The sequence below is a fragment of the Echiichthys vipera genome (assembly GCF_963691815.1).
Source record: "Echiichthys vipera genome assembly, chromosome: X".
NCBI lineage: Eukaryota > Metazoa > Chordata > Actinopteri > Perciformes > Trachinidae > Echiichthys > Echiichthys vipera.
Genome location: NC_139825.1, coordinates 9,546,516 through 9,571,561, shown reverse-complemented (window position 1 = coordinate 9,571,561; position 25,046 = coordinate 9,546,516). Strand labels below are relative to the sequence as shown.

Genomic DNA, 25,046 nt, shown 5'->3' with positions numbered 1-25,046 from the left:
CGTACTCTATGGAGGAATTGTTGGGTCTATGTAAATCATAAATAAGTCATAGAGTGTGGTCTTAACTACTCTGTAAAGTGTCCTGAGCTAACTTTTGTTATGATTTGGCAATATAAATAAAATAGAATTGAACTGAATTGATTTGAATTGCTTGGGCTTGAACTTGTGGTCTAGTCTTTACTACAGTTCCGGCTACAAATGACTTCTGTGACCAGCATTGTCGAAACGCCTCAACAAAAATTCAATCCCAAAAATTCAACAGAAGAGCAAGAAACTTTCCAATTAGGTCCTTTGTTTACAACTGAAGAGCATTAAAACTACACTGAGAGGTAACTGACTTGTTTTTAGTCAGCCTTGAGTTGAGCAAAAGTAAATGGACCAAAATACACAACCTCCACTGGAAAGCCGTTAAAAAACAATAAATGGAGTCAAAACAGCAGAGTACAGTAAATTGATGGGCATACGACCATCAGGAGAGGCTAATGAATTTCAACTATAAGCCTTCATTTTGGCAAGAGTAATTCTATTTAATGTATTTTACCATTATAGGGGACAACCACAGATTTTTTTTTTTCTAAATGAAGAAATGCATTTATTGTTTTCATTTCTATTGTAACTCTAGATTTACTAAAATGTATCCCTGAAGCAGAGCGGGCTCAGAGCCAGCACTGTGCACTACATGTGAGCTTTCACCAGCCAACCCACCACTTAAGACCATGCTCCCCTCCGCTCCACACCACTCCTACCAAGTCTCCTCCTGTGTTGAAATGATGATGTGCTTTCTCAGACTCCCCCTTTTTTCCAATGTATTTATTTACCCACTTATACAGGGAATAAATCAAGGTCAGCACACAATGCCGCAAACGGCTATTAAGATTCATTGTAATGCAAATTCTCCTGTAGCAAGCGCACTACATTGACAGGTACTGACACACCGGGTAACATGCAAACTGACACACATGAACACACACAAAGACACACACACACACACACACACACACACACACACACACACACACATCACATACCAACTTACAGATTCTGTTAACACTTTACTGAAAAGGAGTGCAACTGAGCAGAGAGGCATGTCTCTTCACTCCACATCTATTTCTATATCTTGTCTGAAAAGATTTCGGCACTTAAAGGTTTGAATATGTATAATTTTTATTAAAAGCTATATATATTTTTGAATAATACACCCACGGGGCATTTTGAGGGGTACATAATAAAAGTATTGCTTTTCCATAAAAATTACATGTTTCATCTGACTTAAAAAAAAATTAAAATTTGGACGGGTTTGACAATGACTTTCTGCCACGTTCTGTTTACATTGTACCATTTTTACATTTTTAGGCTACAGAAACAAGGAATCATTTTGAGTTGACATGGTGCAGGCTGATTGCTTGACACACTCGGAAACAAACCTGGCAACCCTGACTGCTGGAATTATTTTTTTGTTGTTGCGACTACGATCTCGAGACACTAGATGGAGGTGTTCTGCTCATACTCCATATCCAACCTTTAACTATTTCAGTAAAATAAAAATACATACAAAGCCACTTTATGCATTTCTAACTAAACTGATGTCGATGTGGAGAGCATCAGTTAAAACTAGTACCTATTGATTTGCTCGTGCAGCAGCATTATTCGACATTGTACATTCAGAGAAGGAATGAAATAGAAAGTAAGAAAACCAAAGGTCCCCAATGATGATAAAATATATTAATATTAAATGCAATAAACATTGTATTGTAAACATTTAATGCTATGGTAGGTAAAAAGCCCCCCACCCCCCCCCCCCAAAAAAAAGTCAGAATTTGAAGTAGAGACAGTCTTGTAGTTTTCCCTCTCCCCTCTCTTTACTGAACCCCTCCCACCACAGTAGCCTGTACGAGGACTACTCATTCATTAGCATTTCCATGATGTTTTCTTTGCAAACTTGATGGATGAACTTTCATATGATTTAGACTGTGATTCAAAGCTCTACAGAAGCATGAACTTGAATTAGTTGCAGCCGTGAGCTGCGGTCTTAAGTGCATAAGTGCTAGCAGAAGGTGAAACTATTAGAAACATTTTTTCATCTCTGAGATGCTTTGCCGATATTGTCACTTGTTTCAATGTGTTTGTCTCTCTTTTTAATTCGGACAATAAATGTGTTAATTACTGTTAATACCAGCAAAAGCATTTCAGAGATGGAGAGAAAATGTTGCTAATAGTCTAGCCTACAAGTTTACAAGTGGTCCTCATGGAAGCAGTGGCCACTCTGGTCTGATAAACACATGTTAAATGTTGATTTTAATACAGCTACAGCTGTCAGACATTACTGGAATTTAGGAACCAGCTTTCAAACATTCTTGAGGCAGCTCTCAAGGAAAATCTTTGCAGCTGGGGTTAGCCTTTAGCCTACCATGAATGCTGACTGGTTCATCTGCTATGGTAATGTTTTCTATCAAACGGCTTCCAAAACTCCTCATTTGGATGGCAGCAGTAGGTGGTGCCGTGGCTTCAGCTTCTGGTCCTCATAGCCGGCTAATGCTAGAACATGTACATGGAAAACAATATAGACTGCTAGGCTAAAAGCCTAATCCCAGCAGACCAGTTCTCCGGACTGTTTCACCGGACTACATTTTTACACAGTTTCATCCTTCTATGTGCTGTACCCCACTGTGTATAGAGGGATGACAATAAAGTCTCTTCTCTAATAGTGTAACCTTGAATTCACTACAGCCATGAGCCTTTGGCTACGGTTAGCAGAACTATAACCATCTGAAGGATGTGCATGTGCATCTGGGATTGTAGAACAGCTAATAGGAGCGCTCTCTCTGTATGAAATGACCTGTGATTGGTCCCAGTCTCCTGTCACAGGCTAGATTTTCTAAAGCCTAAAAACAGAGTCAAGAGGAGGGCAGAAGTCAAGTTCTCTTGCAGCAACACTTGAATTACACTATGATGAAAGATTATTATAGCTTTTTAGGCCAGAATTAGTTTCTTTGTCATCCATTGATCACTTTGCTTCTTGCAGTTGTTGGTTTCTTTACTCATCTTCTTCCTTTTCTTCTTCTTCTGATGGTGAAAAGGAAAAGGTGATGGTGATGGTGATGGTGATGATGATGATGATGATGATGACGATGATTTTACCTTTAAATTTGATTCTTCCTCCAGAGTACCAAATGACATCAGAAGTGAAGTGAAAGGTTATCACAGCAGGTCTTGACACTGACTACCTTCTCTCTGCTGTCTTATGCATATTCACCTGTGACATCAGACACACCCTGTGTATGTTTGTGTGTGTTTTTCATTATCCTAACCATTGCAAGTTTGTGTTTATACTGTATATGTGTGAGTGAGAATCTGTCAGAGACTTAAAAGCACTCGTGCCTCTCTCCTTGATGAACGAGCTGTTTCGATGTTTATCGTGACCTACTTTTCAACTCAGGGGCTTCACAAAAAACATCAAGGGAGGGAGAGATTAACGGTATAAAAAGGAAGAAGAGAAACCGTCTGGGATAAATATTGCAAATAGTTTCTTGCTGCTGTGGGGGTCCTGACAGTACAAGAGAAGAGCCCCATCTCCCCCAGTCTTTTTTGATACACATACAGTACTGTAGTGTGTGTGTGTGTGTGTGTGTGTGTGTGTGTGTGTGTGTGTGTGTGTGTGTGTGTGTGTGTGTGTGTGTGTGTGTGTGTGTGTGTGTGTGTGCGTGTGTGTTACACATTTAGAAAGGTGTAATTAATTATCAGTTATAATTTAAATGCTACAGTATTGGAATGCAAATCAATTAAAGACTCAATATCCCCGTACTTAATGTCACTCAAAGAATAAGCCATTTACACTATTTCACGGTGTGTTGGTAAGAGCAGATACATCTTCAGCATGTGGCACTGCAGATTACAGGATAAAATACTTAATCTAATCTAGCATAATAAAAAGGGACATTTGCCTACCAGACAAATAGAAATAATATGCATCAAATATTTTTCCACAATAGGTTTGAATCAAAAATCTGAAAACTCCTTGTCCCTTAGCGGGTGTTTGAGAATTACAAAACCTATATATGGAAATGCAAATAGGAGATAAATGGGATCCCCATCCCACTACTGAGTCTTCAGTTACTGTAAATCCTGATCACTTAACACAGCCAAGAGAAAATCTGTATAATTTGTACAAACTGTGTGTTTCATGTCTGCATGTTCAGAAATCACCTTTGTACAAACTGGATTACCAGAATTTCATTATCCTGGTTTAGATGGTTTCTGAAATAATAAACTGATTAAATAATATTTGCTAATGCAAGAATTTCTATGATTTTGAGCACAAACTGTGTCAGTTGTGGTTAAAGAATCATCCCAAACCTAACTAAGTAGTTTTGTTTCCTAAACCTAACCCTGTCTGCAACAAAACTGAGTAAAAGCAACGGATTGAAATCATTCATATGACAAACATAACAAGGAGCAGTGTCTCTCTATCTCTCTTTCTTTGTCCACATCTGCATGTTACTCTGTCACTCTTAATGAAAGCACAAATCAATGTCAAGTGATGGATATTGAATTCTGAAATAGAGCCAATGAGGGGAGGCCATGTTGTGCACTACTACATGAAAGTCTTACTCATCATTAAAGATAACAAGTAATACTTGACCATGTTCGAACTGACTGGCTATTAACTCCAATGTCAGTTAATTACTGTAAACGTTCTCCCCTGTCAGTGGTGTCACACACAATTTAGTTCCTTGGCCACAGGCAACCCAATTTGATCTCAAGTGACCAGTAAAACCACTCAAGTATCTGCTGCAGAGTTTGTCATTAGGCTGATGTTGGCAAAGCTCTCTCGACTTGTCTGTGCACATGAGCTCTTCAGCCTTCGGCATGTCTTCACAAGCCCACTAGCAGAGTTTGGTTTTGGTGCTGATGCTATTTTGTTAGCAATAAGGTAGCTAGCTTGACAGCTGCATCGCTAATCTAAAACAGACCGTCGTTTCTTATATTATTATATTATATCATATGTACAGTGCCAATTCACAACAAAAGTTATCTCAGGACACTTTACATTAGGAGTAGGTACAGACCACACTCTATGACTTATTTGGGATTTACATAGACTCAACAATTCCCCCTTGAGTACACAGTGGCAACGAATCCATCTGTCTTCACCGGTTGAAGAGGAGGAAAAGGAGAGAGAAAGAGAGAAAAGACAGACAGATGGACAGAGAGAGACAAAGAGAGACATAGAGACAGTCCAAGAGATGCAAGCAACCACAAAAGTAACAGTAACTATGATAATATCTATAGTGATGTGAATATGACTTATATGTTATCTTTTTGGGGTTTTTTTCTCCTGAGTGGGGTTTTTTACGGTTTATTTCTGTCTTTTTTAGTGTGATATGTTTAAAATGGAAGAAAAAAATGGAAACGCTGGATCTCTAAATTCTATATGTTATGATATATGTTTCCTTGAATAAAGCATTAAAATGGTGTAGTGGTTAGAACTGTCGCTTCACAGCAAGAAGGTTCCAGGTTCGCGTCCCGGCCTGGGCATTTCTGTGTGGAGTTTGCATGTTCTCCCCGTGTCTGCGTGGGTTTTCTCCGGGTCCTCCGGTTTCCTCCCACAGTCCAAAGACGTGCAGGTGTTAGGTTCATTGATGACTCTAAAAATTGCCCGTAGGTGTGAATGGTTGTCTGTCTATGTTCGTCTCTCTGTGCCCTGCGATAGACTGGCGTCCTGTCCAAGGTGTACCCTGCCTCACGCCCAATGTCAGCTGGGATCGGCTCCAGCACCCCCGCGACCCCGACCCCCAAGTATTGTTCTTCTACCTGCATAAACACTATTTGACTTTTCTCTTTCTTTTTTGTCTGACCATTTTTTTTAAACTTTATTTACACAAATAGACTTAAAACAGTGATTACTGTTCCTTCTCCAAACAATAAAACAATAGTAACATTAAGAATATCCCTTGAGGTAGTGTATATGTTATGAATAAAACAAAACATTGATGTACATAAATCATACAGATCAAATTCTTTACAAATGGATTTGGTTTTCACAGTTTTGCAGTTGCAATACGTGTTCAGGTAGGAGTTAAAGTAAGAAATTAAAACAATAAAATGAGGTTTCTGGTTTGCAAATTTGGCCGTGTGTATATAGAATTTAGCTAATAATAAGAAAAGATGAATAACATACAACTTTTTGACAGGAAATATATTTTAAAAAATACCAAAGGGTAATTTCATGCCACAGAGTTTGACTAACAGAGCATTCCCAAAAAAGATGTGTTGTTTCATCTGTGATGTGACAAAAGGAGCAGAGAGGATCAACATTTAACACACACACCGTATCTTACAATAAGAGAATTAACAGGATAACATCTGTGCAATAATTTCAGAGACCCCTCTTGCACCTTATTTGAGATTTTTTTTAAAAACCAACTTCCTGGGTAATAACCATTTTTTTTTGTTTTTTTTTCCCATGCCATATCAAAATACTGATTACTCTGTACCAGAGCTTTCAAGATTCAAGATTCAAGGATCAAGAAGCTTTATTTATCTCGAGGGAAATTATCGTGCAACAGTTTTCAATACAAAGGTTGGAAAGGATCAGAGTGACACAATCAAATCAAAATAAAGCTAATGTAAAATAAATCAAACAATAACTAAGTGTGACAGAGTGCAACAGACATTGTGGTTAAGCGTAGCTATATACAATATACAACAATATGCACCGTGCAGTTTAGCAGCAGATTGAAATAAAATAAGTACAAACTAAATAAGTGAGAAGGAGCGATAAGTGATAACAGTGTTAAAAATGTAGCAGCATTTCCTACAGAACTAAGTTACAGTAAAGCACAGTGAAGTGTAGCAGCAGTAAGTTACAGTACCACTTAATAAAGTGATTTAGTGGTGATATAAAGTGACAGTATAAAGTATAGCAGCATTTCTTACTGAAGTAAGTGACAGTACAACTGAATAAAGTGGTGCAGTGATGATATAAAGTGACAAAGTGACATTTTCTCAGGATACAGTGTCTCCACTGTTCCTTACCTGATCTGTAGATGAATTATAAAGTTTGATGGCCACCGGAAGAAAAGACTTCCTCCGGCGTTCAGTGTTACACCAGGGGAGAATGAGTCTGTGGCTGAAGGTACTTCTGCTGGAGGTCAGCAGATGGTGGAGAGGGTGAGAGTTGTTGTCCAGGATGCTGGGCAGTTTAGACAGCATCCGCCTCTCAGACACTGCCACCAAAGATTCCAGTTTGACCCCCAGGACGGAGCCAGCCTTCCTGATGATCTTACTGATTCTCTTTGTGTCTGGTGCCCTCAGTCTGCTGCCCCAGCACACAACATGAATGACCGGAGCCTCCTCAGGAAATAGAGACGACTCTGGCCCTTCTTGTAAACAGCCTCAGTGTTCTTGGACCAGTCCAGTTTGTTGTCCAGGTATACTCCAAGGTATTTGTAATGCTGGACAACATCCACAGTCACGCCGTTGATGGAGATGGGTGTGGGGGCAGATTTACTCCTGCGGAAATCCACCACTAGCTCCTTAGTCTTGGTGGCGTTTAGAATCAGGTGATTAGCTGCACACCAGTCGACGAAGGAGTCCACAACGCCCCTGTATTCCTCCTCCTTTCCCTCACTGACACAGCCATCAATTGCAGAATCGTCAGCAAACTTCTGCAGGTGGCAGAACTCAGAGAGGAGCTGGAAGTCTGAGGTGTACAGGGTGAACAGAAATGGGGAAAGAACAGTACCCTGTGGAGCTCCAGTGCTGCTGACCACAGTGTCAGACACTCCGTCCTGCAGTCTGACATACTGTGGTCGACCCGTCAAGTAGTCCGTAATCCAGGAAACCGGGGGAGGGTCCACCTGCATAGCCGTCAGCTTTCGTCCCAGCAGAGCAGGCCAGATTGTATTGAACGCACTGGAGAAGTCCATGAACAAGATTCTCACTGTGGTTCCCGGTCTGTCCAGGTGGGCGCAGGCACGGTTGAGCAGGAGGATGATAGCGTCCTCCACACCTAGTCTCGGCTGGTAGGCAAACTGTAGAGGGTCCAGTGATGAGCTGACCAGGGGCCGAAGAAGTGACAGGACCATCAGGTGCGACGTCAGCGCCACCAGTCTGTAGTCTTCGGAGGTGCTGGGACGCACCTTCTTTGGTACTGGACCTTCTCAAGACTCAGGCTGAGGTTGAAGATGTACTGCAGGACTCCACACAGCTGGGTCGCACATGCTTTGAAGACCCTCGGGTTGACACCGTCGGGACCTGCTGCCTTGCCTGGGCGGAGTCTGCACAGCTCCTTCCTCACCTGCTCTGCAGTGAAGGTCTGTCTGCTGTGTGTGTTGGTGGGGGTGGAGAGAGGTGATGGCGGGGGGAGGGGACGGGTAGGGCAAAATCAGGAAGGAATTGAGGGGGAGGGGGGGGGTATCAGCAGGGCTGGAGGTTTGGAGGTTGATGGTTGTGGAGGAGCCGTGGGGGGTTGCTCCAGAGCCCTTTCGTCAAATCTGTTGAAGAACAGATTCAGCTCATTGGCACATTCAGTACCACCTCCTACTGTCTGGCTACCAGATGGTTTGTAGCCAGTGATGCTCCTCATGCCGCACACGTCCTTTAAATTGTTCTGCTGGAGTTTGTGCTCCAGCTTCCTCCTGTAGCTGTCTTATTGTTTTTTTCCCATTCCATATTAAAATACTGATTACTCTGAACCAGAGCTTGATATAGGAAACTCCTTTTTGAGTATTAAAACAAAGAATAGATGTGTAAGTGAATTAATACAAAGATGCACAATTAGTAAACCTTCTTTTATACTTTTCTCTATCTATCTATATAAAATAAATATTGATATGATGATGTGTGTGTGTGTGTGTGTGTGTGTGTGTGTGTGTGTGTGTGTGTGTGTGTGTGTGTGTCCTTTCTCCAAGCAATGTATTTCTCTTTTTTGTTTTCAGTTGTCTATCCAAATTCTTGTATATTTCTCCATGACTATAACAGTGGCACTGAAAGGTGCAGTAAACATACCCAGCATACTGGCTTAATATATACCTCTGTGAATAGGAACTGGTCAGTTTTTTCTGTGTCCACTTTTCTCCTTTTTTCTCCTTTTCTCCTGCAGCATCCTACTGTACACTTGACAGTGTTGTGTTGCTTAGACTGTGCATAACGCATCACGTGGGATCTGTGACAGCAGGGCCTGCTTCTCTTATTGAGAAAGCTCTACCACCAGGGGACAGAAGTGATTTGACTGGAATTAATTCATTCTCTGCAATTTTCACACTTTGTAAAGTCATCAAGTGGGTCTGATTGGACCCTTTGGCAGGCTGGTTCTGGCATATGTTCGACACCATTGGTCTAGAGGAATGTGAAAACTATCCAAACTACCTATATTATCAAGTCACTTCACTGGGTTTTTCATAAGAAAAATACATTTCTAAATGGAAATCAACTTTAACAGTGTAAGAAGATGCAGTGAAATGGAACCTGAACAACTGAAGGGTTGTAAATGTGAAATAGACATTAAATGTTAAATAGCCTTTCTAGTATTCTGACTACTCAAGGCACTTTCACACTACTTGTTGCATTCACCCATTCAAACAGACATTCACACTGATGGAAGTGGAAACCTACATTACAATTAGTGTCTTGCCCAAGGACACTTTGACATGCGACCTGGAGGAGCCGGGGATCGACCCGCTGATCTCTCAAATGAGGAACATTATTTTCCTTTCAGATATGCCATGTCATTTAAAACAAATGATTGATGGTATCGTAGCGCATCTCAACCTGCTGGTGTGCTTTTGCATTTGTAAGCACGTGGTGGTTTCTCGATGTGTCATATCCCAAAGAAAAGCTGTGACAGGGAATTTCGACTGACTGCCAAAATTACATTTGAATATTCCTTAAAAAAAACAAAAAAACACAATAGAATATTTATTTTGGGGTATTATGTCCAAAAGAGGGTAAACCGATGGGAGATATAACTATGCATCTTTATGTATATTTATTTCAACATAAACATTTATTTTAAAAGATCAACATACATTACAAAATACACTAATGTCCTATATACCGTAATGATGATACATTATGAAACATCTTCAAAACACCTACACGTCAGACATCACAGAGAGTGATGCTAAATGTTTAGAGTTGTTTCAGGAGCAATGCTTGAGGCAGACAGCAGCGGTAGTGCTGATTTTTTTTTAAATGTCACAATTGGATATATTTTCACATTTGAATTTCTGTTGTTGTTTTGTTTTTTACAATTGAAATATATATTAAAATTCTGAATTTTCGTTGATAGCCATAGTTTGACCACAGGAAGTCAGGAGAAGTGTAAGACAAAAGGTGCCAAAACATTTGAGATATTTTTTAAAGTCTTTATTCATTAAGGATCACGCTCATAGAGGTCTAGAGAGCTTTTCTGTTGTCCCAGTTTATGTAAAAACTGTAAACCTGACTGCATGCAAAAGAAAATGTCAAAGTCAGAGCATTTGTATCATATCAAATCATAAGTAATCAATTTAGAATGATAAAATTTCAGTGTCGCCTTTTTGTACTACGGATATTTTCTATTTGGTTCGCCTCATTTGCACTGAAGACTAGAAAATGATCATTTTGCTTTTCCCCACAGCATCGTATCAAAAAGTTTCCTACTGAAACTTGGAAATAAATTCATTTTTGCTTTATTTATTTTATTTTGGAGGTAAAGAATGTTTTTTTCCATTTTCATTTCTATTTCAATTTTGTATGTCTGTCAAGTCGAAACCATGCATATTGTGGGAGGGCTTCCCACTGCAACAAACACCAGAGTCTGACTGCTGGCAGTGGTACCCTTGGCTGCACACTCCAGTAAACACAACTGCTGGTGTTTGCAGGTGGGAGGCTAGTGAGGGAGCATGTCCAGGTGGATGGAGTAGCAGCCTCTCCGTTCAGGGAAATTAGATCTTTCACAAATAATGTGAACCTCCAGACACTTTACAGTCACATTTTGAATAAAAAACACCCTTTCTTAGGGTAATAACAAAAGTGTGTTCCAATGAACAATTAGGTGAAAATAAAATGGCTGGGAAAAACTCATCTCATCAAATTAAACACCATCATGCAGGATCATTAAAAATCTAATCACATGGTTGAATTGCACATCCAAGGTCTGTGTCTGTGTTTGCATGTGTATTTTTCAGGTATAAGCATGAGAAGGTTTCATTTCTTTTTCAAATGTATCTAAAAATATCACTAATCCAGAATGCATTTGACCTATTTCATTTGTTATAATTTAACACTGCAGCTGTAAACTAACAGTCAGCATTGTGGGGAAACTACCAACTATAAATTACGAATATGCTGGTGTCTGCTGCTACTTTCTGAGTGTATGCAAGGTTTTACCCCTGTCCCATTTACCATAGTAGAAGCCTATTAACCGCCTGGAAAGAGAATATATTTATCAGAGCCCCCTTTATTATTAATCAGTGCAGAGTTAAAAGTGAATATGTATCAGAGGAGCTGAATAAGGTTGAAACACGGTCTGGATTCTGAAGGTCTCACTGGGAGTATCAACAGTGCAGAGCCTTTTTAGCCCAAATCTGAGCAGAAACAAGTCTGACTTTCATCTCCCCTGTTCCATGGTCTCTACGGTCACCAGGCTTGTAATTATACATAGATTTGGAGGGGGGTGGGGTGGGGGGATATGTCCTAAAATGAATGCTTAGGAGGGGATGACACAGTTTTGAAAAAGTTTAAGCAGCCTTGATATGCACAGCTTGTGTGAGTCACACCTTTCTGGTTGCACTCTCTCAGTTATATCATGGTCTGAGTGATTATCGGCATACAAGGTCTTCCCTGTATATTTACTTTATTTGTTCTTTTTAGTCTTCTGACTAGATCACTGTGTCTCTCTTGCTCTCTGCAGCCTGTGAGGTGGGTTTCTATAAGCCAGTGGCGGGCGATGGTCTGTGTGGAAAATGTCCCCAACACAGCCACTCAGAGACCAGAGCCGCCCTCTCCTGCCCTTGCGACTCCAACTACTATCGAGCAACAGATGACCGACCAGCAGCTCCATGCTCCCGTAAGCACAAACACACGGTACAAAAGATTACCTAATCCCACAAGCAAGTATTGTAAATACATATGCACACACCCACAACACAGACAAAATATGAAATAACGTATCTATGCCTCAAAAATCCAGTGGATTTTTTTTTAGAGAGCGCAACCTGTGAATTAACTGAAACATCTTTCTGCTCTCCAGGCCCTCCCTCTGCTCCGGTAAACGTCATCTCCTCAGTCAATGGGACATCCGTGAATTTAGAGTGGGATCGCCCCCTGGATAATGGAGGTCGCAGCGACTTGAAGTACAGCGTGATGTGTCGGAAATGCTCAGGGGAAGGAGGGCCCTGTGAGGATTGTGCATCCTCCCCAGGAGGCACTAATGGAGGGAAGGCAAGCGGAGGGGCGAGTATCGGGGTTGGAGGAATGGTGGAGCGTTTAGGCAATGCAGCAGTTCGATTTGTTCCCCGCCAGACTGGGTTGACAGAGCCCTGGGTGACGGTGCTCAACCTGGTGGCTCACACCAACTACTCCTTTCGTCTCCTGGCCATGAATGCAGTGACGCACCTGAGCAACGAGCCATCTCCTTATGCCTTGGTCAACATCACAACGAACCAGGCAGGTAGGGTTCAGAACAATGGCATACAGTTTTCTTTATGAAGGTGAACCACGTATGAGACATAATAGCTTATGCTCTATATCATGTGAATATGTATATATGTCTATTTCCATTTCTTCCTTTTTTAAATTTAACTTTATTGCTTATTTTTGCTATTTTTATCTTATTTTGTCATATTCTGTTGCTGCTGTGACAAAAGAATTTCCCCGTCTGCGGGACATTAAAGGTTTTCTGATTCCGATTCTTATTCTGATTATGTCTCAAATTCTGCAATAATTGCATATTTAGGCGTTTGGAAGGCTAGCACTTCAGTTATAGAAACTGCTCAGAAACCTCCTTATTGTCAGCATACGTCGGAAAGCCATCCATCCTTTGAATGCTCTAGGTCTTTAGTTTGTGGGTGTAAAGTTTCATGAGGCTGTGATTATCCTAGAGGTCCCAACAGCTCTCACTACAGTGAAATGGCTACTATGAGAACTAACATCATCACACATGAATACAGTAGTGGGAAACCTTGACACACAGTGCTGAGCTTCATTTTACATAATCTTCAGGTCCCCTACTTTCAGATGATGTACCCCATTTCTTTGTTGCATCTACTGTTGACCTGCTCTCTCCCCCCTCACCCCTCTAAGGGGTTAATGTGTTTCCACTTTCCTGGCTCTAAAAACCCACTGTACACTACTTGCTCAACAACAAAATGCAGACAAACACAGTGAGGGACTAGCTTCTGAACATAATGGAGTATTTAGCAGCTCTGGAGTGGGTGGAGACCAAAAACAGAGCTAAAAGAGGGTGAATATTTGACTTACATTCACCAGGTGGCCAGAAACATGACTCCAAAAGAATGGCAACATGTGGATTGTACAAGAGGTAGAACCAAAGCATGTGAAGGTGTCTAAAGACTTTAGACAGGATACAAGTTGTACGGTAAATTATGTGATTCTGCGGGGCCAAGTTAATTTCATGTAACTGTGATGACCTGGGTTTAAATCTGACCTTGAATCACTCACTGTTAATGCTCCAACAGAAGAGAAATGGCACAAAAAATGACAAAAATAAAAGTTTGCCCATGGGCATGTTGGTGGCTCAGTTGCAGCCCCATCATTTTGAGTTTGAATCCAGCCTTGGCCCTTCATAACACATCTTTCTCTTCTCCTCTTGCTGTCAAATTTAGCAAAAGTGCAAAAGTAACAATCTTTGGAAGAAATGTGCTTTCTCAATGACATTTTGTGCTGATAATGAAAAACAGATTGTGGCACATGCACTTTGTTTCCATAAGGACTCGTTGGATTAGCTGCCACTGTCAGCAAGCCAACTCTGACACTTCTGTGCTCCATACTGACTCTATAAACGCAACAATTAACACTTACTTTATTAACACTGAGATTGAGGTTGCAGTAATTACTATTTTTTAACAACTTTTAAAAGTTGATAAAGGTCATGAGGAGCTTGTATCTGCCCTTCCTGAAGCCAGGTTCCCAGCAGGTAGAATACACTGGCACAGTGTGAAAACAGTTGAAACAATTAATTGAGTTACTCAAGTTAAACGATTACAAAAATGCATAGAGGCAAAATCTCTGCCTTGATGATATGTGTCATTCCTTTCTTGCGCGTTATGCGGCCTGTTCAGCACAGGGATCATTGTTCCACACGGGTCGTTTTGCAGATGCACCCCACTACATCAGGAAAAGGCGGAGGATCATTTCACACTTAAAAAAGAAGCCAAAATGGTGCAATGTGTCCACTGTTAAATAGAACTGTTCTACCACAACAGCACATCAATGATTCAGCGTCTGAGCTGAAAGCAGCCCGTTGTTAACACCGCTTCACCGAGTTATGCTGTTCAGGTTTAAGGAGGGCGGTTGCCGTAGTGACAGATAAACAGTAGGAGAATGTGTAACGTTAGCTGTCCTCGTGAATGTCTCTAGGTTTAGTTTTTCATGAATGTTTAACATAATGTTACCTACCTAGTCTTTATAGTTTTGTTTGAGGAAATGTGTCAGTGGCGTTTTGTACGTTGCTTGTTGTTACGGCAAACAGGAAGAGAGCGACTCGCTCTTCCTGATAATATCTATCTCTAATTCATTTTCTTAATTAATTTGTCTTTAAACCTGTTTGAGTTAACATGGGTGTCAGGTAGAATTTTATTCACCACTTTGAACTGTTTGAATATTGAGCTGCCACAGTCTCTGGAGGTATTGGATTGCAAAATTAGTTTTGCTTTAAAGATGGCTTCAGGATCATGAAAATACATTTGGTGTTAAAAAAAGTGTTGTGTAGGGAACCATGTGACTATACTATGCAAAGTGCTGAACCCTTTTCTTTTGTGCTTTTCTGTATTTTCATTGTGTTTTCACGATCTCTCATCTCATCTTCATCCGCTTATCCGGGGTCGGGTCGCGGGGTCAGCAGCTTTAGCAGGGGACCCCAAACTTCCCTTTCCCGGGCCACATTAACCAGCTCTAACTGGGGGATCCCGAGGCGTTCCCAGGTCAGTGTGGAGATGTAATCTCTCCACCTAGTCCTGGGTCTTCCCCGAGGCCTCCTCCCAGCTGGACGTGCCTGGAACACCTCCCTAGGGAGGCGCCCAGGGGGAATCCTTACTAGATGCCCGAACCACCTCAACTGGTTCCTTTCAACCCAAAGGAGCAGCGGCTCTACTCCGAGTTCCTCACAGATGGCTGAACTTCTCACCCTTTCTCTAAGGGAGACTCCAGCCACCCTCCTGAGAAAACCCATTTAGGCCGCTTGTACCCGCGACCTCGCTCTTTTGGTCATGACCCAGCTTTCATGACCATAGGTCTTCCGGCTAAGCTCTCTTTTCATCACAACGGTGCGGAAGAGCGACTGCAACACCGCCCCCGCTGCTCCGATTCTCCGGCCAAACTCATGCTCCATCGTCCCCTCACTCGTGAACATGATCCCGAGGTACTTGAACTCTTTCACTTGGGGTAAGGACTCATTCCCTACCTGGAGAAAGTAATCCAGCAGTTTCCTGCTGAGAGCCATGGCCTCAGATTTAGAGGTGCTGATCCTCATCCCAGCCGTTTCACACTCGGCTGCGAATCGATCCAGTGAGTGTTGAAGGTCACTGACCGACGATGCCATCAGGACCACATCATCTGCGAAAAGCAAAGACGAGATCCTCAGCTCACTGAACTGCAACCCCTCCCCACCATGACTACGCCTCGATATCTTGTCCATGAAAATCACAAACAGGATTGGTGACAAAGCGCACCCTTGGCGGAGGCCAACCCTCACCGGGAACGAATCCGACTTACTGCCGAGGATCCAGACACAGCTCTTGCTTTGGGCGTACAGAGATTGGATGGCCCACAAAAGTGACCCCCTCACCCCATACTCCCGCAGCACCTTAAGGAGTTCCTCAACGTGCTCCTTCCACCGCCCGATTACCTGTTTTCCTGTTTTCACGATGCTGTAGTGTATTTAATGTTCAAACTAGAGTTCCAGAGTGAATGGAACATGGAACAGGTCACATGGAACAACACTAAAGAAACTGTCTTTAGAAAAACGACATACTGACCATTTGTTTAAATTCCTTAAATGACTATGTTAAACTGTCATGGAGCACATTTAAATGATGACATTGCTTGGTCTTGTCTACCACCAGTCGACCACCAGTTTGGACTGCAGGCCACATGGCAGTCATATCTGTCTGAATGATTTGGACTTGGCAAATACTTTATAATGTCTGCAACAACTCATGTAGCTGTCAAGGCCACATTACTATACTATTAATGATTCATCACCCCGCCTGAATGTATTTCATGAAATGCAGCACATTTTGAACTGACAAAGCAGTAATCCCTGCTGTTTCCTGTGCAGCCCCCTCTGAAGTGTTAGCAATCCGCCAGGAGAACACCAGCCAGAACAGCGTGACTCTGCTGTGGCATCAACCCAACCAGCCCAACGGAGTAATCCTGGAATACGACATCAAATACTATGAGAAGGTACTCAACTGACTGCTGCATTTGTGCCACTCAAGAACTGCACTTACTATTTTTCCCAACATGTTTCCTGAAACTAAAGCTTAATTTCTCAAAACTCTACACACAAAACTTAAAAGCGTTAACTACCATCTCTTGCAAAATTAATCACTGTACTTATAGGAAAATAGCAAAACCCTACACAAAGCTATCATATGGATGTCTCTTACAGGGCACTGGTGAGATAATTTTAATAAACTACCATGAAAATAATGTGTATAGGCCTACAGACTATGTGAGGCCATGATACATTTTCAAATGTGTAGAAATAGTTTCCTTCTTCTCCTTTTTTTTTTTTTTTTTTTACAGTTTTACAAGTTGTTTTTTGGGGCGGTCCCAGGTGATAATTTAGTGGTACAAAGCTCAAAGCTGTACAGTATAAAGACTTATATAATACAATACTGTAGATAAATCATATACTGTAACTATTGTATTGACACAATGGTTATAAATTTAAATAAATTTGTCTATCCAGTGAGCTCTAATTGGGCGAAACGTACTACCTGCTTCTCAGAGCCAGACTGTAAATGTATAGTTGATGCAACAACGTTAGAGTTCTAAGAATACTAAGTTGTTACCTATTTTGGCAAAACTCACAGTAACTGCACTGAGAAGTAAAAATACTACAGTAAAGAACATGTTTAGACTGTCTTTCTGGGGGTGTAATGATGAGATCAGTGCACAAACAGGTAAAGTAAACATGAATTTGTCACTATAATATAGTAGGTTTTTTAGCTGACTGAAGTTCTCCATGATACTCCATTATCCCCAACACAGCAGAATTCAGCTGAGGTGTTTTGCCAAGAGGTAATCAGTGTGTAGTGTTCTGAAGGCTAGTGTTTTCCAGGGGGACAAAATGTGCTTAATTATTTTCGCAAAAATAATAATCAAACTTTCTATTTGAGTGAAAACAATGGAATTGTTCTCAGGATTCAGGAGCCTGGAGACTTGTTGTTGGTACACCAGCTCCAACTCTTCATAAATTTGTGCTTAGCTTTGTTTTTTTATACAACAGAGAATCACAAATACTGCAGTCATTTGTTTAAGGGTTGTGTCAACATATTCTGCTTATTTTCCAAAAACAGCTAACATGGAACCATTCAGGCAATTTATGAGAGGGACAACAGTCTCTATTATACCTGGAGAACATGAGCTCATTGTCTTCAAAGTGCTGCAACTAAACAGAGCCAAGGAGAATGCAGTGGAGTGGTTGGATAGAATATGGATAACGTAATCCCAGAAAAAGATCCTGCTGGCAGCTCACCTAATTGAAAGGAAATGGGGGTCGAGAGCAGGAGAGCAAGAAGGAGGATGAGACGGTGTGGATTCCAACTTAGCGAAAGTGACAGTGACAGCAAGCGGCTGGCGGGCGCATAAGCCCCGCTTAGAGCTAATTGCTGCGAGTGTGTGAATGTGTACATGCAATGTGTTTTTAAGTGAGTAGATGTACAGTATGTGTGTGTGACGATAGGAATCAGCTAATTGCAGAGGGAGCAGCCTGGAAACAGGCAGTCTCATAGCCGCAGGATGGTGCGTGGAGTGATGAAGGATAAGCTTGTCTGTCGCGCTGGTGTCTTAATCTGGCCTCACTTAGGGGGTTTTCAAATGAAGAAGTCAGCAATGTGCTTCCTTTAGGTTTCTATACAACTCAACAACAATGAGTCACAGTGAGGGTGGTGCTGCAGCAGCACACTAGCTGGGGACGATAAAGAAAAAAAATGCTCTTATTTGTACACCAAGCACTTCTTCATAATTAGGCTCTTAATTATGATTCACTTTTTCAGCTGTTTTGATGCACTTTGCACCTCTTCTTATTGCTGAACTCATTTTACCTCCACACTTATAAAGTATCACTTAATTAAGTTCGCAAAGATGCTGCAGCAGGCAGATGAAAAGAAGGTGAGGATAGCACTGATGATGATGATGAACTTCCAAAGACTAGAATATATTCCTTCAAAAACAATAAAGGCATCCCCCTTTTAATGGAAGTGTACATACAAAAATCAAACCTTGCATGGAAGAGAGGCGCAAAAAGCTTGATAATTCAAATTTGAAAATTAAACCATTATCTGAACGGAAACATGAAAATAAAGCAAACACTCCTCAAAGTACCAGCCATTTTGTTGGGGCTGATAGCAGCAGATCAAAAGATGTAATCTAAAGAAATGTTCCTGTCAATTTAATTTGACTGGCAGACAAAGTTGTATTTATGAATGACAAGAATGGAAATCTAGTTAAGATCATAAAAAGTAAATACTAATTTACATTCATGTTCCCCAGTTGATCATTTGCTCCACAATAAAACTGTTGTTTAAATGACTTTGAGGAAGCCACTGCTGTTTCCTCAATAATAAGAAAATAATGACTTGCTGCACCCTCATATTTTTTTCCTGTTTTTCCTGTTAAATCATGTTAAACTGTGGGTTTAATGTGGGGTTTTTTTTGGTGGGGGGGGCAAGACAAAGCAAGATATCTAAAGACATCACCTTGGACTTTTTTTGAATATTTTCTGACATGCTTATAAACCAAACAATCAATCTAGAACATAATCAGATTAAGTTAAAATGAACATAAGTGTTTTGGTTTCAGCCCTGTTATGGATAGAACAATAAGATGGGGATATCTGTCTCTTTCTGGAGAATCAAATGCCTGACAAAGTCCTTGTCTGAAGGGTGGATATGGATTTGGAGAATGGATAAATTGAATCATAAATATGTACCTGGCCAGATATCATGGGAAGTGAGAAAATGGAATTGAATTAATATTGTGTAATATTGACAATAATACACACGTATTTGCAGATATACTGAAAACTCTCCGTATTCTCCCCTGACATTACAAAGACAATTACTCCACCAAAAATCTGTCATGGCAGCAGGTTTAAAGGTAACCAACAACACACTTACATCTCAGATGTATTGAGGTCTCAGCTTGAGTTGTGAAGTGGTCACCGTAGCCCATTACATATTTTATCATAATCTGTAGCGATTTTCATCTATATAACTGTCTTTTAAGTTCCTATCCATCAAAGAGTAAGTTAAAACAATTGTGATTGATCATATGACCCAGTGCCTTAGTGCTGAGTATTTCAATATCTGTGTCTGTGGCGACATCCTTGGGCTAGATGTAAATAAGCCGCCATGTTAGTGACGCTGCTGACGGCGGTTGTTCTGATGGCCCAGATCTTCACTAACAGTTTTGCTGCATTCACTTGTAATAAGAAATGGGGAACTTTCAAGTTCTGAGTCAGGCTTGTAGTAAGGGCAGAAGTGTAATAGGAACATGTGTGTGTGCGTGTAAGAGGGGAACATATAGGGGATGGACCAGAATGTGAATGGGTTTAAATAATGTTGACAAAAGAGAAAAAAAATCAAAAAGTCACCACACATAGTGACCATGAACGTGACAAGATGGAGGCTCTGAAAGATCAGGCTGCTAAAAACGAGGTATCTCAAATCTTATGGAGTACAACTTTAAGATGGAGCAACATCCCCTATGTTTTCATGGGGAAGCTCATAAGCTGAACAACATATGTCTGTTTTTCTTCCAGGATAATGAAGCACACAGTTACTCCACTCTGAAGTCTAGAAATACCAGTGCCCGAGTGTCAGGGCTGAAGGCGGGCACCAAGTACATCTTCCAGGTCCGAGCCAGAACATCAGCAGGCTGTGGACGCTTCAGCCAGAATGTTGAGATCCAGACAGGGAAAGCAGGTGTGTGTGTGTGTGTGTGTGTGTGTGTGTGTGTGTGTGTGTGTGTGTGTGTGTGTGTGTGTGTGTGTGTGTGTGTGTGTGTGTGTGTGTGTGTGTGTGTGTGTGTGTGTGTGTGTTTGATGGTTTGTATAAAACACAGAAACAGAAAAAAATACTGTAACCCTGAAACCTGCTGACTGCCCTGAGCCACAGGGACCCTTTGGCAGTTGTATGTGGTTCAACAGTGGAAAAAAGGTCCAGTAAGGAAACAATTTGTTATGTTGAAAAACTTGGCACAGAGGCCAGGCCAGACTACACAGCATGGTCCATGGCTAAAGTGTCAGCGAGGCTCATAACTGCCTCTGTACATCCCTCTGTTATATTGATCTGCACTTCTTTAGAGGGTCGCCCCTGTCAGCAAAACTGCAGCCTATCCTAGCTACAAGCAGCTGTACACAGTGATGGGTGGGCTACAAGTCTTCATGATTATGTCCACCTGAGGCTAGTACAACAATGAAAGTTAGGAATATCTGAAAAATTCCTTCATTGGAACATTTTTCTTTCCTAATAGGGACATTTGGCAGATAACGGGCAGAGCAGAGTCTAGGTCTGCAAAGCTGAAACTCCTGCCTGGTTGGAGTCCCAGTGCTGTTTCATTGACTAATAATCTTCCTTCTTTCTGCTTCTCACTAGACTCACAAGACTCTCCTCTTCATACTGATTAATTTTCAGAGTGGAAAAAAAACTGTTCACATCAATTCAATTCAATTCAATTTCAATTAACTTTTATTTATAGTGCCAAATCATAACAAAAGTTATCTTAGGACACTTTACAGAGTAGGCATAGACCACACTCTATGACTTATTTAGGATTTACATAGACCAAACAATTCCCCCGTAGAGGTGGTGGCAACGAAAACCTTGCCTATAACAGGCAGGAACGTCGGACAGACCCAGCTCTGTGGAGGACAGCCATCTGTCTTGACCGGTTGGGGAGGAAGAAAAGGAGAGAGAAAGATAGAAAGACAAAGACAGACAAAAGACAGAGAGACAGACACACTTCCAGAGATGCAAGCAACCAAAGAGTAACCCTAACCCTATAACAATATCTATAGTAATGTGAATATGACTTATATGTTATGGCAGTTAATACAGCAGAATAGTAGGAACAAGCACATCTAAGGTGATAGAATATGAAAATGATAATAATTATGACAAACATGATCAATGATGAGTAGCGGCAATAGCAGCTACGATACAGCTAGACATACCACTGATGGTGGTTTTATGGCTACAAATTTTATAATTTATAAGACTAGTGACAGTATATATGACTAATAGTTATAGAAGTAGCAGGAAGCGTCATGCAGGCTCCCGTCTGCCTCCCGAATAACACTTGGGAGTTGGTTCCACAGAAGCTTGGTAGCTGAAGGCTCTGCCTCCCATTCTATTTTTGAAGACTCTAGGAACGACAAGTAGCCCTGCATTCTCAGAGCGTAGCGATCTAGTTGGGTAATACGGTACTATGAGCTCTTTAAGATACAACAGAGCCAATAAGAGCTTTATAGGTAAGAAGAAGGATTTCTATTCTAGATTTTACAGGTAGCCATTGCAAAGAAGCTAATACGGGAGAAACATGTTCTCTTCGATTTGTTTTAGTTACATGAGCTGCAGCATTTTGGACCAACTGGGGATTCTTAACAGACTTATTGGAGCAGCCTGATAATAAGGAGTTGCAATAGTCCAGCCTAGAAGTAACAAATGCATGGACTAGCTTTTCTGCATTTTTCTGAGACACAATGTTCCTAATTTTCGCAATATTACGGAGGTGAAAATATGCATTCCTTGTTGTTAATTTTATGTGAGAATTGAAGGACATATCCTGGTCAAAAATAACACCCAGATTCCTTACTGTGGTGCTGGAGGACAACACAACATCATCCAGAGTAACAATGTCTTTAGCTATTGAGTTTACAATAACTTCTGAGTTTAACATCAGAAAATTGCAGGTCATCCAGCTTTTAATTTCCTTAATGCACCTTTGAAGTTTATCTAACTGATCGGTTTCTTCTGGTTTGATCGATAAATATAATTGTGTATCATCAGCATAACAATGAAAATGTATGGAGTGCTTCCTTATAATATTTCCTAAGGGAAGCATATATAAGGTGAATAGAATCGGTCCAAGGACAGAACCCTGTGGGACTCCGTGAGTGACTTTAGTGTGCATGGAGGATTTGTCGTTAACATGTACAAACTGAAATCTATCTGATAAATAAGACTTAAACCAGCTTAATGCGGTTCCTTTAATGCCAATTAGATGCTCCAGTCTCTAGATAGATCTAGTAGAACAAGTACAGAGACAAGTCCTTTGTCTGAAGCTATTAGAAGGTCGTTAGTAATTTTTACCATTGCTGTCTCAGTGCTATGATTCACTCTAAATCCTGACTGGAAGTCCTCAAATAACTCATTATTATGTAAAAAAGTCACACAGCTGATTGGCGACTAATTTCTGGAGGATCTTAGAGAGAAAAGGAAGGTTAGATATAGGTCCATAGTTAGCTAGTACCTCTGGATCAAGACTGGGCTTTTTAAGAAGAGGTTTAATAACAGCTATTTTAAAAGACTGTGGTACATAACCTGCTGATAAAGACATGTTAATCATATCTAATACAGGACTGCTAACTAAAGGTAACACTTCTTTAAGTTACCTAGTTGGAATAGGAGACAAGTAGGGGGCTTTGATGCGTAAATAGTAGAGGTTAATTTGTTAAGGTCAATTGTAGAAAAGCAGTCCAAGAATATATCAGGTCTTACAGTTGTTTCTAAGGTTCCTGGGTTTGAAGAAAAATTGGTGCCAAGCGAGTTGATTTTGTCTCTAATAGTTATAATTTTGTCATTAAAGATGGTCATGAAGTCGTTACTACTGAGGGTAATAGGCTCAATAGAGCTGTGGCTCTCTGTCAGCCTGGCTACAGTGCTGAAAAGAAATCTAGGATTGTTCTTATTCTCCTCTATTAAAGATGATTAATATGCTGCTCTGGCATTACGGAGGGCATTTCTGTATGTTTTTAGACTTTCATGCCAAACTAAGCGAGATTACTCCAATTTAGTAGAGCGCCACTTACTTTCCAATTTCCGCGATATTTGTTTTAGTTCACGGGTTTGTGAGTTATACCACGGAGCTAACTTCCTCTGTTTCATTATCTCCTTTTTTAACGGAGCAACCGAGTCAAGTGTCGTTTGTATTGAGCCTGCAACATTGTCAACAAGGTGATCAATTTCGGAGAGACAAACGTTGCAGGAATCTGGAATATTAGGATAAGGCATTCAATTAAATGCAGATGGAATCGATTCCTTAAATTTAGCTACAGCACTATCAGATGAACATCTAGTGTAGAAACTTTTCCCCAGAAGTGAGTAGTCCTGTAATATAAATTCAAAAGTTATTAAATAATGGTCTGATAAAATAGGATTGTGTGGAAAGACTATTAAGTCATTGATTTCCACACCATAAGGAAAACAAGGTCGAGGGTGTGATTAAAACAGTGAGTAGGTTTATGTACACCCTAACTAAAACCAATCAAATCTTATAGAGAGATAAATGCAATACTAAAACTATTATTATCAACGTCTGTGTGAATATTAAAATCTCCTAAAATGATAACTTTATCAGATTTAAGGACTAAATTTGACAGAAACTCTGAGAATTCAGATAGAAATTCAGAATACGGACCAGGAGCCCGGTACACTATAACAAGTATAATTGGCAGCACAGTTTTCAAGGTTGAATGTGAAAGATAAAGAACAAGACTTTCAAATGAATTATAATTTAGTTTAGGTTTAAGGTTTATTTATAGGCCTCAGTCATAAATAGCTGCAACACCTCCTCCCCAGCCACTGCCTCGAGGAATATGAGTATTAATATGACTGGGAGGAGTGGATTAATTTAGGCTAACATATTCTTCATGACACAACCAGGTTTCAGTCAGACAGAGTAAACCAATATGGTTATCTGATATCAAATCATGTATTAATACAGCTTTAGATGACAGAGATCTGATGTTTAAAAGTCCACATTTTATTTTCTGATTCTGTTGCATTATCACAGATTTGGTGTTGATTTGTATCAAGTTTTTCTCTGTAGCTCATCTTCTGTTCATTTTTTATTTAATTAATGTAGATGATCGTGAGGCACACAGCGTTTGTATAGGATACCGAGCTGTAAAGGTATCCGCAGGGAGTGCGGAGACGTATGTAAGAATGCAGCTATGCTTGCTCTGCGTCTGTGGTAAGGGCAGCCCAGAGAGGTGTGTTAAACTGTGACTCTGAATCCTGATCCCAACACTTCGTTTTTGTCAGGAGGTGGTGGTGGTGCAGGACTCGATAGTCAGGTCAATGTTTGCAGATAAAAGTCTTGACCCCTCCTGGTTAGGGTGCAGGCCGTCGTGTCTGAAAAGCCTGGGTCTGTAAAAAAAGGCTGTGAAGTTGTCCACAAATGGAATACTCTTCCCCAGGCAGTATCCCTAAGCCACAGGTGCAGCTGGTGGAGGCGGCTGTACATGACATCACCAAAACGCGGCGGGGTAAGCGGGCCGGAGATAATCAGACGCTTCCCTGTGTTTAGCAGGCGGTCCACCATGGACCTGAAGTCCTGCTTGAGGACCTCGGACTGGTGTTTCTTTAAGTCGT

The 25,046-nt window shown here is 40.9% G+C and overlaps 1 protein-coding gene across 1 annotated transcript in view; it reads left to right on the top strand.

Annotated features, from left to right (window-relative positions):
• epha8 (eph receptor A8) overlaps positions 1-25,046 on the top strand; it is a 156,538-nt gene that overhangs the window by 106,873 nt on the left and 24,619 nt on the right. The window contains exons 7-10 of the mRNA XM_083939932.1: positions 11,897-12,052; positions 12,236-12,655; positions 16,502-16,626; positions 20,213-20,375. Coding sequence (XP_083796058.1) covers positions 11,897-12,052; positions 12,236-12,655; positions 16,502-16,626; positions 20,213-20,375 — 864 coding nt within the window. The remainder of the gene's footprint in view (positions 1-11,896; positions 12,053-12,235; positions 12,656-16,501; positions 16,627-20,212; positions 20,376-25,046) is intronic.